The 15818-nt window shown below is 43.3% G+C and overlaps 1 protein-coding gene across 2 annotated transcripts in view; it reads right to left on the bottom strand.

The window, feature by feature from the left end:
- Nucleotides 1-2004: 2004 nt before the first annotated feature.
- The window catches only part of TRAF1 (TNF receptor associated factor 1), a 30531-nt gene continuing 16717 nt past the window's right edge, over nt 2005-15818 (bottom strand). For both annotated transcript variants that reach the window (XM_040324051.1, XM_040324052.1), the window contains 5 exons: nt 14917-14985; nt 12079-12504; nt 10076-10253; nt 6064-6212; nt 2005-3269 (listed from right to left, as the gene is read on the bottom strand). In XM_040324051.1, coding sequence (XP_040179985.1) covers nt 3048-3269; nt 6064-6212; nt 10076-10253; nt 12079-12504; nt 14917-14985 — 1044 coding nt within the window. In that variant the 3' untranslated portion in view covers nt 2005-3047. The remainder of the gene's footprint in view (nt 3270-6063; nt 6213-10075; nt 10254-12078; nt 12505-14916; nt 14986-15818) is intronic.

Here is a 15818-nt window from a genome sequence, read left to right as displayed (position 1 = left end):
GAAGGGAGATCTTTGAATTTCCTACAGTTCGCATTGACTTTTGCAAGTTACGACTGACAAATGTATGACTGTTTACATTTATCTTGGTGGTTTACTCCGGCACCGGCTTATACAAGTCAAGATATTACACAGAGCCTACTACACCCCAAGCAGAATCCACCAGCTTAACCCCACTATCTCCCCAACCTGTTGGCGATGTGACCAAGCAGTCATCCAGCTATTCTGGGAGTATGTTGTTAGCATTAGAAGCGCGATAGCTCAGCTTCCATTTACCCCCTCTCCAAGAATCTGCCTGTTGGGCCTTGTCAAGGGCATCTCCAATATAATTGCTGGTAGGACACTACTTGTAAATAGAAATTAGTCAGCGCTGGAAACCAATTACATTAAATTTAAACTAAAACTTTGAAGCCAGCACTTAAGGTAAGTTCAGATAAAACACCTCAACAGAAAATATAAAAATAATAGTGCAGCGCAAATACATAAATTAAGTAAAGAACATACATTGAATAAAGTGAAATATATAAATGGTTATATATATCAACAATAAAGTCCATAAGGTGCTCGTGTGCAGATATGAAACATAAAAAAAGTGCAAAATCCAGAGTGTGATGTCCAGAATAAAAGAAGAACCTCCACCGAATGGTAAGGATGGCCTCTCACCTTAATACTTAGACCTACAATAGGTCACACAGCATGGTATAAACAGAGAACCTCCTGTTCTCAGAGAAACAGCAAACAGATGCAGCAGCTCAATCTTGCAACGGCAGACTCAGGAACAAGGTAAGGCAATCAGGGCATATGCAAAAAGAAGAGAGGAGATCTAGTGCTCTCTGAAGCCAAACCAACAATTTATTAAAACGATTAAAAGTTAAACTCACATGTTAAAGCACTCTCCACTGAGTGCTAGGCACAGGCATAAAACAGTTCATAGCATGCGACAGCTTAGATCACACGTGGGTTGGCGATCGTGGGTGACGTCATACGTGGCCCCTCCCCCTCGTACGTGTTACGTCCCTATGGGCGGGACTTCCTCAGCGTGGGGTGAAGAAGGACACTACTTGGACTGCTTCTATTCTATGCCAAAAAGGCACGCACGCTTCACTTGAAAAACCCTTGGCTCCCACAATTGTATACTACAAACAATTAGTCAATTCCCAACTGCCACTTTGCACAGCCACTTACGCATATAGGGGTTAGTCGTAAATTTAACTTAAAGTGGCTAGAACACACCACCACTGCATAGTTTGCTGCTGGTATTTGGGATTGGGCCAGAGTGTAGGGAATAACTTGATTACACATTCCTTGTATCCTGTGTTCTTGGAGACCTGTGCAGGGCTGTTATTATTGATGTTCTCAGGGTGTCTAACACAAGCCACATACACGCCTTTCTTAATGCTACTACCTTTTTTTGTTCTTGTATTTTAAGAATTTTGTTGGTATTGGGTACTTGTTTTGTTCTGGATAGCCTGTTCCATGCTCTCACTGGGCTACCAGACCTCGGTTTTGTTTTGCACATGCTGAAACCAATAAAGAGTTTGGTAAAAAAAAAACGTATAATAATAATCTTAGTGGGCATTCAGTAGCTGGAGCCTCTGAGCACTGCTTTTATGTGACGCAATTGTCCCACCAATCAATATCTCCCAGCTAGATCCTGGCAAATGAAAAAATGACACTTTGGTTGCATTTGGCTTCTGAAGCAAGACTGCTTCAAAAGAGAGTCTATTCAATCCTCTGTGTGCACCTTGTCAACTGTCATTTTGCTGCAGCAGGAAGATGTAGAAAAGAAAGCAATAAAAAGAACATTGTCTCTTCACAACATCAACATGTTAATGCGAACTAAAGAGATTAGTTTGGCTTTAGTTGACAGGCTCACCCTACTAATTACAACAATCATATTTAACTTTTGATGCATCTATTGAATTAGAGACTTGGCTGAGATATCATTCAGCAGCAGGAATAACTTCCCAGACAGAATAATGAAAGATGCAAAAAATAAACATAATCTTACTTTTCTGTCACAGCTTCAGACGGTTTATTATAGATTGTACAAATAACTTATTAAATATTATATATATCATTGTAAATGCCTAAATGACAATGCCACTAGATCCTAATAAACTGACTGGCAGAGCTCTGAAACCGATGCATTATGGAATCAAGTATAAAATAAAGTTTGTTCTGTTTCTAACTAAACAGCTCTCCAGAGTTCTGACATACAATTCTCACCAGAAATAATAAAAAAAAATCCTTGATTGCATAAACACAAATGGGGTTTCCCGTGCAGTTGCTGGAAACTGTTTGCACTACTGTGAGTGTGACCGCATGCTGAACCACATTCTACCTTTCTTAGAGGAACTGCATGGTGTTCATATTCATACAGCTTCACTGTACAGCATACCCGGACCTGTTATGGTGTGGTTGGCATTTGGGATCATAGAAATGTACACAGATCATACAGTCCCCTTAGAAACCAACATGAATTTGTTCTCGAAAGTATTGGGTCACTATGTGTTCAAGTGATAAAAAAATACACCAAGCAGCAGCTGCCTGTAACAAAACATGAAACCCCAGTATGTACTTCCAATTGACAGTAGAGAATCCATTTCTAACCGCCTAAAAAAGGTTTAAAAAAAACAGTAAAAAAATGATATATTGTATTTTCAAAATGATGTCATTATTATAGCACCGTAGCATTGCACCAGTTCATAGACCTGACATGGACTACAAGTCCAGAACCACCCTCTTCCTCTACATCACTCTGCCAGCAAAGCTTAGGGAAGAATCTGTTGCATCATGGGAACTGAATCTTTTTTCGTGGATCAGCTCTGCTCGGCTCTTGTGAGCCGATAAACTCGCCATAGGAAAGTGTATTTATATTTCATCTCATCTGCTTAAATTTTAAAGGTATGGGAACCTCATAAGCAGTGTTTGAAACTTGACTGGTTATGCTTTCTGAACAGCTCAGTTATAAATAGTGCTTTAATATATAGATCTGTGCACATAACATTGTCAGTCTTGTGCATTGGATCCGTATTCCTGCATGGCGCCTATGAAGAGCTGGCGTCGATAATACAGCGGATGAAGAGGGTGTCATCTTTTAAGTAGTTGTTCTTGGAGGACTGTAGTTTGGACAGGAGGCAGAACAATGGGCAACCGCTGGCGATATTCATGTCATTGACTGGTCGCTGGAAGGAGGCGGAGGAGATGTCTGGGCGGAAGGCATCAAACACATGTTCTCGGTTATTCTGGTCCAGCAGCATAAATGTCACCTATAAGAAGAAGGTGGAGGTATAACTTCTGTGCTGTACTTATGGCAGCTCTACTACACATCATTTGGTCATTTTTGGACCTACTACTGTATATACAGGTCCCAAAGCTGAAGTGGTTAAAAATAAAACATATTGCTTGTTCATTTTTAAAGATGCTTTAACGGACTTTGTGTGCAGATCTAAGAATGTTTTAAGAACTTTATAGTGGTTCAAAAGGCTGAAGCTTTTTCTCCTTCATGAATTGTATGCATGACGGTAAAAATCCTTCCATGTGCTGCACCCCCACAGTCCTCCTAATACTCACTTGAGCCCCTTCTTTATCCAGCGATGTGCATGGAAGCCTTGTCTGTCCCTGGTCTCTCTCTCCTCATTGGCTGAGCCATTGGCTCCCACTGCTGTCAATCACAGCCAGTGAGCCAATAAGGAGAGAGCAGGGAGTGAGCCGAGCTGTGTCTTATGGGTGCATAGAGTAGGGCTCAGGAGCAGAGGAGGCTCTAGGCTTCGTGAGGCCTTAAGCAAATCTTAGACACGCGGGCCTCACTCATGCCCATAATGGGTAAAAAAATTCAAGCAAATAAAAATGGCTGCAGAAAATGCATGGATCTAGCACACAGTGATTGAAACTTATAGTTGGAGTGGTAGAGCATGTTTGGTGGTGATTGCATGTGAAGAAACCTTGTAAGAAGAAGAATAGTGTGTAATATGAGTGTAGTATATTAACAGATTTATTGTGGTGTAAAAACAAATGGCAACACACATTGTGACAGTTAAAATCAGGCTCATCGCATAGTAAGGGCTTCCGATGGGCAGTCTCACAACAGCAGGAAACCTCAGACCAAGATAGATGTACTGGGTGGATACACCTGCCGGACCAAGAGAACACACCGGGGGGCACCAAACTAACCTGGTTAGCTTGAGAAAAAGGCTTGGGCAGATTTGAAATGCATAGCTCTGCCCCCCGATATTCAGATGACATCACTTCCGATCTGCTCTGCATCCCACAAGAAGCTTTCCGCCATCTTGTTTCCACTTCGTCATTCAAGCTGACATTCAGCCTAATGCAGGTTGTAGGAAGAGGCTCCCCATCCCAGATGAATGAGCCAACCACTTACGGATTACATACGGGAAATTCTGTTTTTTCTTCCTATGTGAATTGCTAATTTACAAGTACACTATATTGCCAGAAGTATTGGGACGCCTGCCTTTATACGCACATGAACTTTAATGGCATCCCAGTCTTAGTCTGTAGGGTTTAATATTGAGTTGGCCCACCCTTTGTAGCTATAACAGCTTCAACTCTTCTGGGAAGGCTGTCCACAATGTTTAGCCATGGATGAGCGAGTTTGGGGTGGAGGAACTTGAGTTATCTGCACATAGTCCTGACCTCAACCCGATAGAACACCTTTAGAATGAATTAGAGCAGAGACCGCGAGCCAGGCCTTCTCATCCAACATCAGTGCCTGACCTGCGCTTCTATGAGAATATTCAAACATTACCATAGACACACTCTTAAACCTTGTGGACAGCCTTCCCAGAATTATTATAGCTGCAAAGGGTAGGCCAACCCAATATTGAACCCTACGGACTAAGATTGGGATGCTATTAAAGTTCATGTGGGTGCAAATGCAGGCATCCTATTACTTTTGGCAACATAGTGTATTTCTCAATACTATTAATGCTGCACTTAGTTTGGTCAACCCCCCCCCCCCCGGGTGTTTGCTTGGTTCTGCAGGTGTGTCCACCCAGTACTTCTATCTTGGTCTCAGGTTTCCTGCTGTTGTGAGACTGTACATCGGAAGCCCTTATTATGCGATGAGCCTGATTTTAACAATGGCAATGTTGCCATTTGTCTTTTCACAACAATAAATCTGTTAATATACTACACTTAGGCCCCATACACACGGGAGAATTTATCCGCGAATATGGTCCAGCGGACCGTTTCCACGGATAAATCCTCTCAAAGATATCCGCTGATTTCGATGGGATGGAGTGTACACACCATCCCATTGAAATCCGCGCGGAAATCCTCTGGCGATGACGTGTCGCGCCGTCGCCGCGATTATGACGCGGCGACGGGCGCGACGCTGTCATATAAGGAATTCCACGCATGCGTCAAATCATTACGACGCGTGCGGGGAATCCCTTTGGACGGATGGATCCGGTAAGTCTGTACAGACGAGCGGATCCATCCGTTGGAATGGATTCCAGCAGATGGATTCGTTGTGCAGCACAACAAATATTCGATCTGCTGGAATCCATTCCAGAGGAGATTTCTCCGCGGAAAGAGATCCGCTGGCGTGTACACACCATAGAATCTATCCGCAGAAACCCATTTGCTGGGATTTATCTGCGGATGGATTCTATCGTGTGTATGGGGCCTTAGATTGTGATACCCAATTACTACTGTATAACCCTTTATTGAAGAGACTGGAGGGAACTTGTGTTAAAACATTAAATTGACCTGCAATAAAAGAGTGGGTCATGTCCTTTTTTCTGGTGAGGATTTCTTACTGACCTACGCATGTATGGTGGTTGAAATCTTTTACTGGTTACAAGTGGGCCCCATGAGTTGTCAGTCCGCCCCTGATTTCTGATGTGTTTTTATCGGTTTTCCTAGTGTTTGGCAGTACATGCCCATCAAATGCCCCTCTGTGTCATGCTGATGTTAGTGACGTAATGTCAACACTGCTTAATTGTTGCAGTAATTATCTGAATGTGGAAGGATATGGTTCTCCATTCTCTGATTACGCAATCTTCATTGCTAGTGAATGCCTGTCAGGGGTAGATATGTTACCTTGTGTTTAAAGGGCCAGGGTAGCAGAGCATCATATTCTCCTTTCATGATGGCGAAGAACAGGGAGACATGTGTTCCCTTGCCGGCTCCATCACCATTTAAATAAATGCGCAGGCACACCTTATGTCCATACCTGGCAGTGTAGAAGGCTGTAAAGAAGAAGAAATTAGGTAATCAGTTACTGTTGGTGTGATTAAAAGTCTTCAGGCCTAATAAAAATATCTTTAAAAAAAAAAAAGTCTTCAGGCCCTGGAGAAAAATGTAACCTGGGGCCCCATCACATCTGTTACAAAAAAACGAATCTGTCCTGTTTATAACTTTGGGGGTTCGCAAATGTAGCCCAATTTCCTTATAATCATTACAGACACTAATGCCACGTACACACGATCAGACTTTTGCCTGGTCAAACTTACATCGGAATTCCGACGGAATTCTATTGGAGTAAAAGAGAACATGTTCTCTATCTAAACTCTGATGGAATTCCTCGGAATATCCGATGGAAAAACCCCGATGGGGCATAAACACGGTCGTAATTTCCGATGGAAAAAGTCAGTCAGACTTTTTCCACTGGAAATTCCGATCGTGTGTACAGGGCAGAGGAGCAAAAAGGGAAAATCTGTTATAATGGCAATGTGGGCAACCAGGGACCAGGTGACCTTAGACATAGGCTTGAGGCCTGCAGAAGGTATATCATCTTAAAATAAAGTGTATAATGCTATAATGGTGACGGGAGACTCTATTGGTATCTCATCCCATGCATAACATGCAGAAAAAAACTGGCATCATAAGCAAGTCAGTAGCTTCCGTACACCTGGGGAGGGTTACCAGTGGAGTCTAGAAAGGCTAGCTGGTTTTGGTGGTTGATATACTTCCATTATGAAAGTCGCTCTAGACAGCACAATGACCCACTTCACTGTGACTGGCATAATGTAATGTTACAGTAAACCACCATTGTTAACTTACTTATCTCCTTGGCATGACACCCTGCTCTGCACTTACCGTATATACATCGTAGATAGGATCCCTTATTAAATTCTTATATTAGTGCAACTCTTTAATCGGATGGTATCATTATTGATGACATTTTGCTTCTTGTGAAAAGAATACATAAGGAAACCACAGCAGTTAGTGTGGCAGTGCACAGCGGCTGTACAGTATTTCAAATTGCACCTCCTTCCAGGAGAAGAACTGGTCACAGCCAGGACAGTCTGAGACCTCATTCACATGAGCAGAGTGTATGGGACTGCCTGCACAAGGTTGCATAGAACACTGCGCACATCCCTGAGTGGGCAAACGCGGCCCTCACAAGGGTGTCATTTTAGGTACGCCCGTATGAATGAGGCCTTATAGAAGGTTGAATCAGCTAAACCTCCATGACCATGGTGCAGTTTATGTAACTAGAAGTAGTATGCACAAAAACCTCCCACAGCACATACACCTTTCTTCTTCTGGCTGTCAAGGCATTCTTATGTCGCGTACACACGATTGGAAATTCCGACAAGAAAAGTTTGATGTGAGCTTTTGTTTGGAAATTCCGACTGTGTGTATGTTCCATCGGACTTTTGCTGTCGGAATTACCGCCAACAAAAGATTGAGAGCAGGTTCTCTATTTTTCCGACTGAAAAAGTTCCTATCGAAAAATCCGCTCGTCTGTATGCAATTCTGAGGCCGGGTACAGACGAGCAAACATGTACGATGAAACCGGTCCGTCGGACCGTTTTCACCGTACATGTCTGCCCGGGGATTTTTGTATGGTGGCTGTACTCACCATCATACAGAAATCCGCGCGTAAACAATACGCGGGGCGTGTCCGTGCCGTCGCCGCGACGATGACGCGGCGACGTGGGCGGCCCTGCCAGTTCAATGCTTCCACGCATGCGTCAAAGTCATTCGACGCATGCGAGGGATGGCGGGCGCTCGGACATGTACGGTAGGTCTGTACAGACGACCGAACATGTCCGAGCGGGCAGGATTTCAGCGGGCTGTTTTAAAACAAGTCCAGAAATATTTGCCCGCTGGAAAAAAGCCCGGCGGGCAAATGTTTGCTGGAATCCTGCCCGCTCGGGCCTACACACGACCGAACATGTCTGCTGAAACTGGTCCGCGGAACAGTTTCAGCAGACATGTTCGGTCATGTGTACGGCCCATGACGTGCAAAAAAACATGCATGCTCAAAATCAAGCAGGAGAGCCGAACTGCCTATTGAACTTCATTGATCTCAACTCGTCATACATCTTGTACGTCACCGCGTTTTTTCCGATAAGATTTGTGTGACCGTGTGTAGGCAACACAAGTTTGAGCCAACATTCCGTCAGAAAAATCCACGGTTTTCTTGTCGGAATTTCCGACGTGTGTACGCGGCATAAGACTTGTAGTTCCCTTGTGTTTAGTATTTACACAAACACATCTTCTCTGTAACAGTCATGTCTCTCCTGACCTCAACGTAAAAAAAAAAAACCTGAAAATTCCAAATCACTTTCCCTTGGCGGATGACTCAGTGCAATTATGGGATTTGAAGCCATTCTTTGAAACACTTAACAAACTTAAAGTATCACCGCAGAATTTGGCAGTGCTCCCAATCCCCTGTCCGTAACTAAATTCTGCCAAGTACTGATTGTAATTAAATGGTTGTATTTAAATCATTAAGCTGGGAAGTGTAAACTTAACATGACTTTGTTACTTTCACTTTGCTCCACAAAGTTCAAGTTTTTCCTGTTGTTCTATGTTCAGCTTCTCGTGTAAATGTATCCACTGCATTCTGTGTGCATTCAAACTGACCACATATCAATGACATAAACATGAACACAGAGGGCCAGATTCAGGTAGGAGATACGACGGCGTATCTCCAGATACGCCGCCGTATCTCTGAGTGTGCGGCGTCGTACCTATGCGCCTGATTCTTAGAATCAGTTACGCATAGATTTGACTAAGATCCGACCGGCGTAAGTCTCTTACGCCGTCGTATCTTAGTTGCAATTTCACGCTGGGCACTAGGTGGCGCTTCCATATATTTACGCGTTGAATATGCAAATTAGGTAGATACGCCGATTCAGAAACGTACGTTTGCCCGGCGCATTTTTTTACGTTGTTTACGTTAGGCTTTTTCCGGCGTAAAGTTACCCCTGCTATATGAGGCGTATCCTATGTTAAGTATAGACGTCGTTCCCACGTCGAATTTTGAAAATTTTACGTCGTTTGCGTAAGTCGTCTGTGAATGGGGCTGTGTGTAATTTACGTTCACGTCTAAAGCATTGGCTTTTTGCGGGTTAATTTGGAGCATGCACACTGGGTTACTTTCACGGACGGTGCATGCGCCATTAGTCAAAAACTTCATTTACGTGGGGTCATGTTTTATTTGCATAAAACACGCCCACCTCTTCACAATTTGAATTAGGCGCGCTTACGCCAGCAGATTTACGATACGCCGCCGTAACTTAGGGCACAGGTTCTTGGTGAATACAGAACCTGCCTCACTAAGTTGCGGCGTAGCGTATCTGAGATACGCTACGCCCGCAGAAATTTACACCATTCTACCTGAATCTACCCCAATGTAAGCATATATGCTTATGTATCCTATATAGTGGTACAGGATTATCAAGATAGCATACACTCATATAAATATAAGTGAATACAATTAGTGTATGACTGGAGGGGAGGAGAATGTCTTCCTCCAAAGCAGAGACTGATGTGAATGGCTCAGTGTTCTGTACAACACTGCAGAATTTGTCAGAGCCATATAAATGTATAATAATGGGTGACTGTGGTGGAACCAAGCTATAATATACATGTATAATAAATTAATAATAATAATAATAATAGTGGGTGACTGTGGTTTGACATTGGAGCTGTGAGGAAATAGTGATGTGTAAGTGAATATAATAATGAATTATAAAATGCATCCGTCAAGTCAGAATTCATTTTGCCGTGATATGAGTTAGCTGGTTGCTATGGGTTATTGTCCATTACCCATTAGTTGTTTAGCTATAGGTGGAGGTGTAGTAGGATGATGTACCTGGGGAATAAAGGCTGATAGCTCTTCCTGTCACAGCATCGTGACTTTTCTGTGTGAAGTTGCTGATCTTCCATAGAAACACACCGTCATATGAGGTTTGCTCAAGAGTTGACAGACGCATGTGCAGCTCATTTATTGCCATCTCCTTTGTAGCCAATGTGCAACGTAAATCAGTGATCTGCAAGAAGATGAGGATGGTTTAGTTGTGATTATTGATTTTAATGCCATAAACACACGGTTGTAGTAACTCCCTGCTTTACTTCAGGTGGGCATGAACTCAAAAGTAATTTGCTATGTTACAGGCAACATTTAAAAGTGGTAATTTTGCCTAAGCAGTATTTAGAATATGTATCTTTTATCTTTATTTTCTCCTTGGTTTCTAGTATGTGAGTGTGCCTAGGCACGTCTGTGCCTGCAGCCTCCCAGCTATATATCTCAAGTGTGAGATCTGAGGCACTGATATCTCCGAATGCTACTCAGAATTCAGAATTTAGAGTCAGAATTTGCTGATGTCACTGTTGTGCTGCTCACTGTTCTCCTTGCTGGAGGCTCTGATACAAGGAAGTAAAGCTGTGCCCTTACCAAGATGGCCACCTCCATAAAGAGACATAGTGCAGAAAAACAGTATAATAAGTTTGTAACAAGGACACCTTTTTAGGGGGACCAGAATTCAGTTCCCCTTTTAGGCTGAGGCCATTGTCATTTCCCCTGCATCCCACTCCCTGAGCTCAGAGATTCTAAGGTTTAAGGATTGAACCTGAAGAAACTGGTGGTTTCGTTCTGCAATAAAGCTGATGTATACAGGTCGAACACTTCAGATATTTTCTAATGGATGACCAATGTTTTTGTATGTTTGTTTTTCATCATAAAGCGGGGTTCCACCCATTTTTTTTACCGTGGGATCAATCCCATGCCCATCCCTATCTACAGTATATTTCAAATGTCAAATAGTTTATTACTTTTTTTAAATACCTTTTTTTCCTTTTCTTTGTATGTAGCACTTCTGGCTTCAGTCGCCTAGGCGATGACATAACTAGGCGATTCCCATGGACTCCTGGGATATTGGCGTCATGTATCCCAGGAGTCCATGGGAATCAACTAATACCGAAATCTTGCGTGACATCTACACTGGAAATTATGCGAACGGGAGGAGTTGCCGGGTGACACTGCTTTGCACGACTTCTATTATCTTCCGGGATTTTCTTTGATTGACAGGTTGCTATAGCAACGGGGTGAAATTCTGCCGACGCTATAGCAATGTGTCATGACGAAAGAGCGCTGCACAGTGGCATTATTGCACAGAAGCGAGATCGGGAGGTGCATCCTGGGTAGCCAGCTGCACCGAATCCCTGAAATAAATACGAAAGGGCTTCAGATGCCCACAGCAGAGATGGACCATGTCTGCTTCTGAGATCAGGTAAGACTTAAACGTTATCTAAAGAGACAACATTAATGTCTTTATCTAAATGTTAAATTTGAATTAGAGCCAAATACAACAGAGTATTTAAAAAAAATGAATTGTGGGACTGAAACTCCGCTTTAAGATAATGGAACAAGCATACACTACAGTACACACAGTAATTGACCATCCCTGAAAGCTTCAATCAGTGTTGTCTGCTGCTGTCATGTGTATTTTTCAATGGATTGCTGTTGTCAATGGACTTAACATTCATGTGCAGCTTACTGTCCTATATTTATGGGTGGCTGGAATTTTTCCAGGGTCTAATCAGGAAACCCCCCCAGTAAAAAGGCCTTGGGACAGGTGACACTTCTGCTGTAGGTAGTGAGCCCAAAAAGCATCCATGAGAAATCCACAAGTAATTTAAGCTCCCAAGTGGGGCATCTCACATGCTATTTATTATACAGTATGTCAGTTAGTGATGAACTGTAAATCCCAGCATCCTCTGCCTACCAGGACTTTACTTCTCAACAGCATTGTGGCCACAATTGGCCTCTTTCAGCCTCTATGTTTCTTTTTAGCAAAGATAGTAATGGCACCTCACTTTTTGTTCACAGGCTTTTACTTTCTGTTGCTCCTCGTTCTTCTGCTCCAGTGCTGCTGCCAGTTTGCCGTTGGCACTGTCCATTTCACGGTTCAGGACGGAAATTATATTTTCAAAAACTTGTGTCCTGACCTCCAGCATGGCCAGTCTGGTATGGGGATCTATTCCTGTGGAGCCTCCTCCATTCAAACAGCCACAGTCTGTGGCAATGTCACAATTCACAGCCTTTACTTCCCCATTTGGTAGGTTGGAAAACACTTTCCGGACAGCCTGGGTGGTGGAATCCTGCAGGGGGTATTGGAATCCATTCTCAGTTGGCTCTGGCAGGGACAGACTCTCTTTGATCTGCATTAAAATAGGGGCAACCAGAGACAAGTGTGCCACCACAGAGGATTTATCATGTTCCTTCATCTTATCTCTGCTGCCCTGCAGGGGAAAAGAAAAATGATAATCTCATTTATTTGAGGAATACATTATTAAACAATATCAGGACCTGAAACAATTTAGTGACTGGATGAAGTAACGTGTCCAACGAGCCCACCAGATTTCACTAAAACTATGCTCACTACTAGGGAGTTAAAGCGGAATTAAATTCTGCTTTTTCTCCTTTAATGGGCCCCAAGGAGCTTTATGCCATAATGTGCTAGTATGCAGTTCCTAATACCACATTATGGCAGACTTACACGTCAAACAAAGCCCTCCAGCATTGTCAGCGCACCAGCTGGTTCTGGGTTCTTCCATCTTCTTGCTTCTGGGTTTGCTCAGTTCAGCCAACATGTCCGCTGGGATCATTTGGTCTGATGGCTGTACACACCATCAGACCAAATTTCCCGCGGACAGACGACGCGGTGACGTGGCGGCGACGTGCGCAAACCCGGAAGTTCAATGCTTCCACGTATGCGTCGAATCACTTTGACGTCATGCGCGGGTTCTCGGGCCAGCGGACATGTCCGATGAGTCATACTGACCATCGGACATGTCCGGCGGACATGGTTCCAGCGGACATGTTTCTTAGCATGCTAAGAAACAGTTGTCCGCTGGAAACCTGTCCGGTCGGCCGGAAAATTGTCCGGTCGGCCCTACACACGACCGAACATGTCTGCTGAAACTGGTCCGACGGACCAGTTTCAGCGGACATGTTCGGTCGTGTGTACGAGGCCTGAGAGTGCTAGTGAGCGCCCTCGTAATCCAGTTATCCTTCCTGCTCTTCAGTAACTGTCTGCCCTCCTTTATTTGTCCTGTTTACTGTTATCACCAAGACTGAAAGTAAAGAAAAATACCAAATTTTGTGTTGTCACCAAAATAAGAATTGAGTGAAAATCTTGCAATGGGGACACTAGTTTTGGTGACCCTGGTGACAATCATGGATTCCCTTACTTGGAGGGATTTCCTCTTACTTCCTGTTTTGGCTATGACACAGGAAGTGAAAATAAATCTCCTCAATGGCATACAGAAGGCAAAAAACGGACAGGGTTGATAATCCTCCCTTGCTCTATGTTAAGAAAAAGTGTTCATTTCTACTTGAAATGCAGGAAGTGAAAAGTAGATATTGTTTCTTCCAGGGCTTCTGTATGCTTACTGCTGGCATTATGGTTCGAATCCCGACCACGACACTACCTGCCTGGAGTTTGCATGTTCTCCCTGTGCCTACGTGGGTTTGCTCCGGGAACTCCGGTTTCCTCCCACACTCCAAAGACATGCTTGTAGGTTAATTGGCTTCTGCCTAAATTGGTCCTAGTATATGAATGTGAGTTAGGGACCTTAGATTGTAAGCTCTTTGAGGGTAGGGACTGATGTGAATGTCCATATATGTAAAGCGCTGCGTAAATTGACGGCGCTGTATAAGTACCTAAATAATAATAATAATTATACTTACACTGGTTGTCTGATAAAATAACATGTTAAAGGCCATGTCCTGTCAAGCTTTTTTTTAGTTATAAATGGTGCGTTAAATGCCTTTACTGGGTTTTTACTCCTATCCATATACCCATTGGAGAGATTCATCTTTACTTCCTCTTCTAACACCCAAATGCTCCTGTCCCTTTAAGGCATGAAATATAGCACGGTGCTTTTGCTATGTCAATTGTCCCTCTCCATGTTGTACAATATCTGTCTGATTCTGCCTGTTCCTGTCTCCTCCTCTGAAAACTGACCAAATTTATCATGGCTGCTGATCTCTGATAGCGTGGTCAGTTTACATGCTTCTCTCATCCAGGTATTTCCTCAGCATCTCTGTATCTCCTCCTCCCTCACTCTCTCCCTGTCTCTTCCATAACCTGTGTGAGAGCGGATCTCCTCCCCGCCCCTCTCCTCTCTGTCTGTGTAATTCTATTCCCTCCAACTGGTCCAGTGCTTGTAAAGTAAAGAAACGTGTATAATTACTTTGATCCTCTCTGTTTAAAGTCCCTGTTCAGCACAGCTTGTTCTTAAAATTATAATTCTAATTACCTTCTTTGCAGAGCCCTGCTGTGCAGACACATGACCTCCCTCTCCTAGCTTGCATTTATCAGAGGGAAATATAAGCCCCTCCCTCTGTACTCAGGAAGGGAAGCCGAGGGAGGTCACATGACAGGATAGAAGAGCTCTGCAAAGAAGGTAGGAAATCATGCACACTGTACTGAACAAGGACCTAAAACAGAGAGAATTTCTTCTTTTTCTGCTCTATTCGACATCCAACACCAACACAAGGGTAAATCTCCACCACGGGGGCACAGACAGAGGATCTAACTGTATAAAAGCAAAGTTTCTGTTAGAATTGGGTATTAAATTCTATATTCACCTGTGTCACCGGGCAATTGGAATAAATAGTTTTTTCTGTTCATTGTCCATCGCACTTACCTTGTATGTGCAGCCCAGCAAAGAAAAGCGACATTTTTCCTTCCAGTTATTGTTAACGGAATTCTGGTTCTGTAATAATTCCATGTTGACGTTAGTGACATTGTTACTTTTTTCTTGGAAGTAGAACTATTTTTAGAGAAACTATAGTCAAGGAAAGGAAACATGAATATTTTACATTTAAACAAAGGGTCCCTCTAAAACGTTTTATGTTATGCCTGTATGCTGGAATTTATCCACCAGCTTGATATATCTCTTGTGGGGGGTGTATAATAATAATAAGGGGCGCTAATAGTAGCTCCCCAACGACATCAATAGATGAAATGTACGTCGAGGCGTTCCTGGTCACGTTCAGCTACTTCCAGATTTGGCACAGAGAGGCGGTGGAACGCACGCTACACCTACCCACGAGAGTGAGACACAGTGCAGCTAGTGCTCCACGTCACATCTTGCTGTAAAACGCTTGATTCCTTAGTGCCAAGGTCTCGGCACTTGCACAAGTAAGCGGCCATTTGGCTTTTGTTTTTATTCTGTTTTACAATAAATCGCAGAACTTCACAATGGCCCTTTTTTCTTCATTTTATTAATGGTAATTTCTTCTGTTGGAGTCCATTCCTGGCCAGTCCCATCCAGGTACCAGTACAGACCTTAGGCCACCAACTGTACTAAAGCTCCACCTGATCCTTTTTTCAAACGAAGGGTCATGGTGGTCTGGTAAGTAGGCACGTATCTCTACCTTTCACCGGGTGTCGCCAGTTTGATATCTGTTCCATGGTGATGGTGTCTACTCTCAAGTCAACCATTTGATGCATGGACTTACCAATGCTTATCATTTAGTGACCATTGCTGCATTTTTTGGACCTGTTTGCACCTATTTTGTTGATGTTGTCATCATATAAGCACTT

Source organism: Rana temporaria, chromosome 9, assembly GCF_905171775.1.
Source record: "Rana temporaria chromosome 9, aRanTem1.1, whole genome shotgun sequence".
Lineage (NCBI taxonomy): Eukaryota > Metazoa > Chordata > Amphibia > Anura > Ranidae > Rana > Rana temporaria.
The sequence above is the reverse complement of the archived record's forward strand: the minus strand, read 5'-3'. Positions and strand labels throughout refer to the sequence as shown.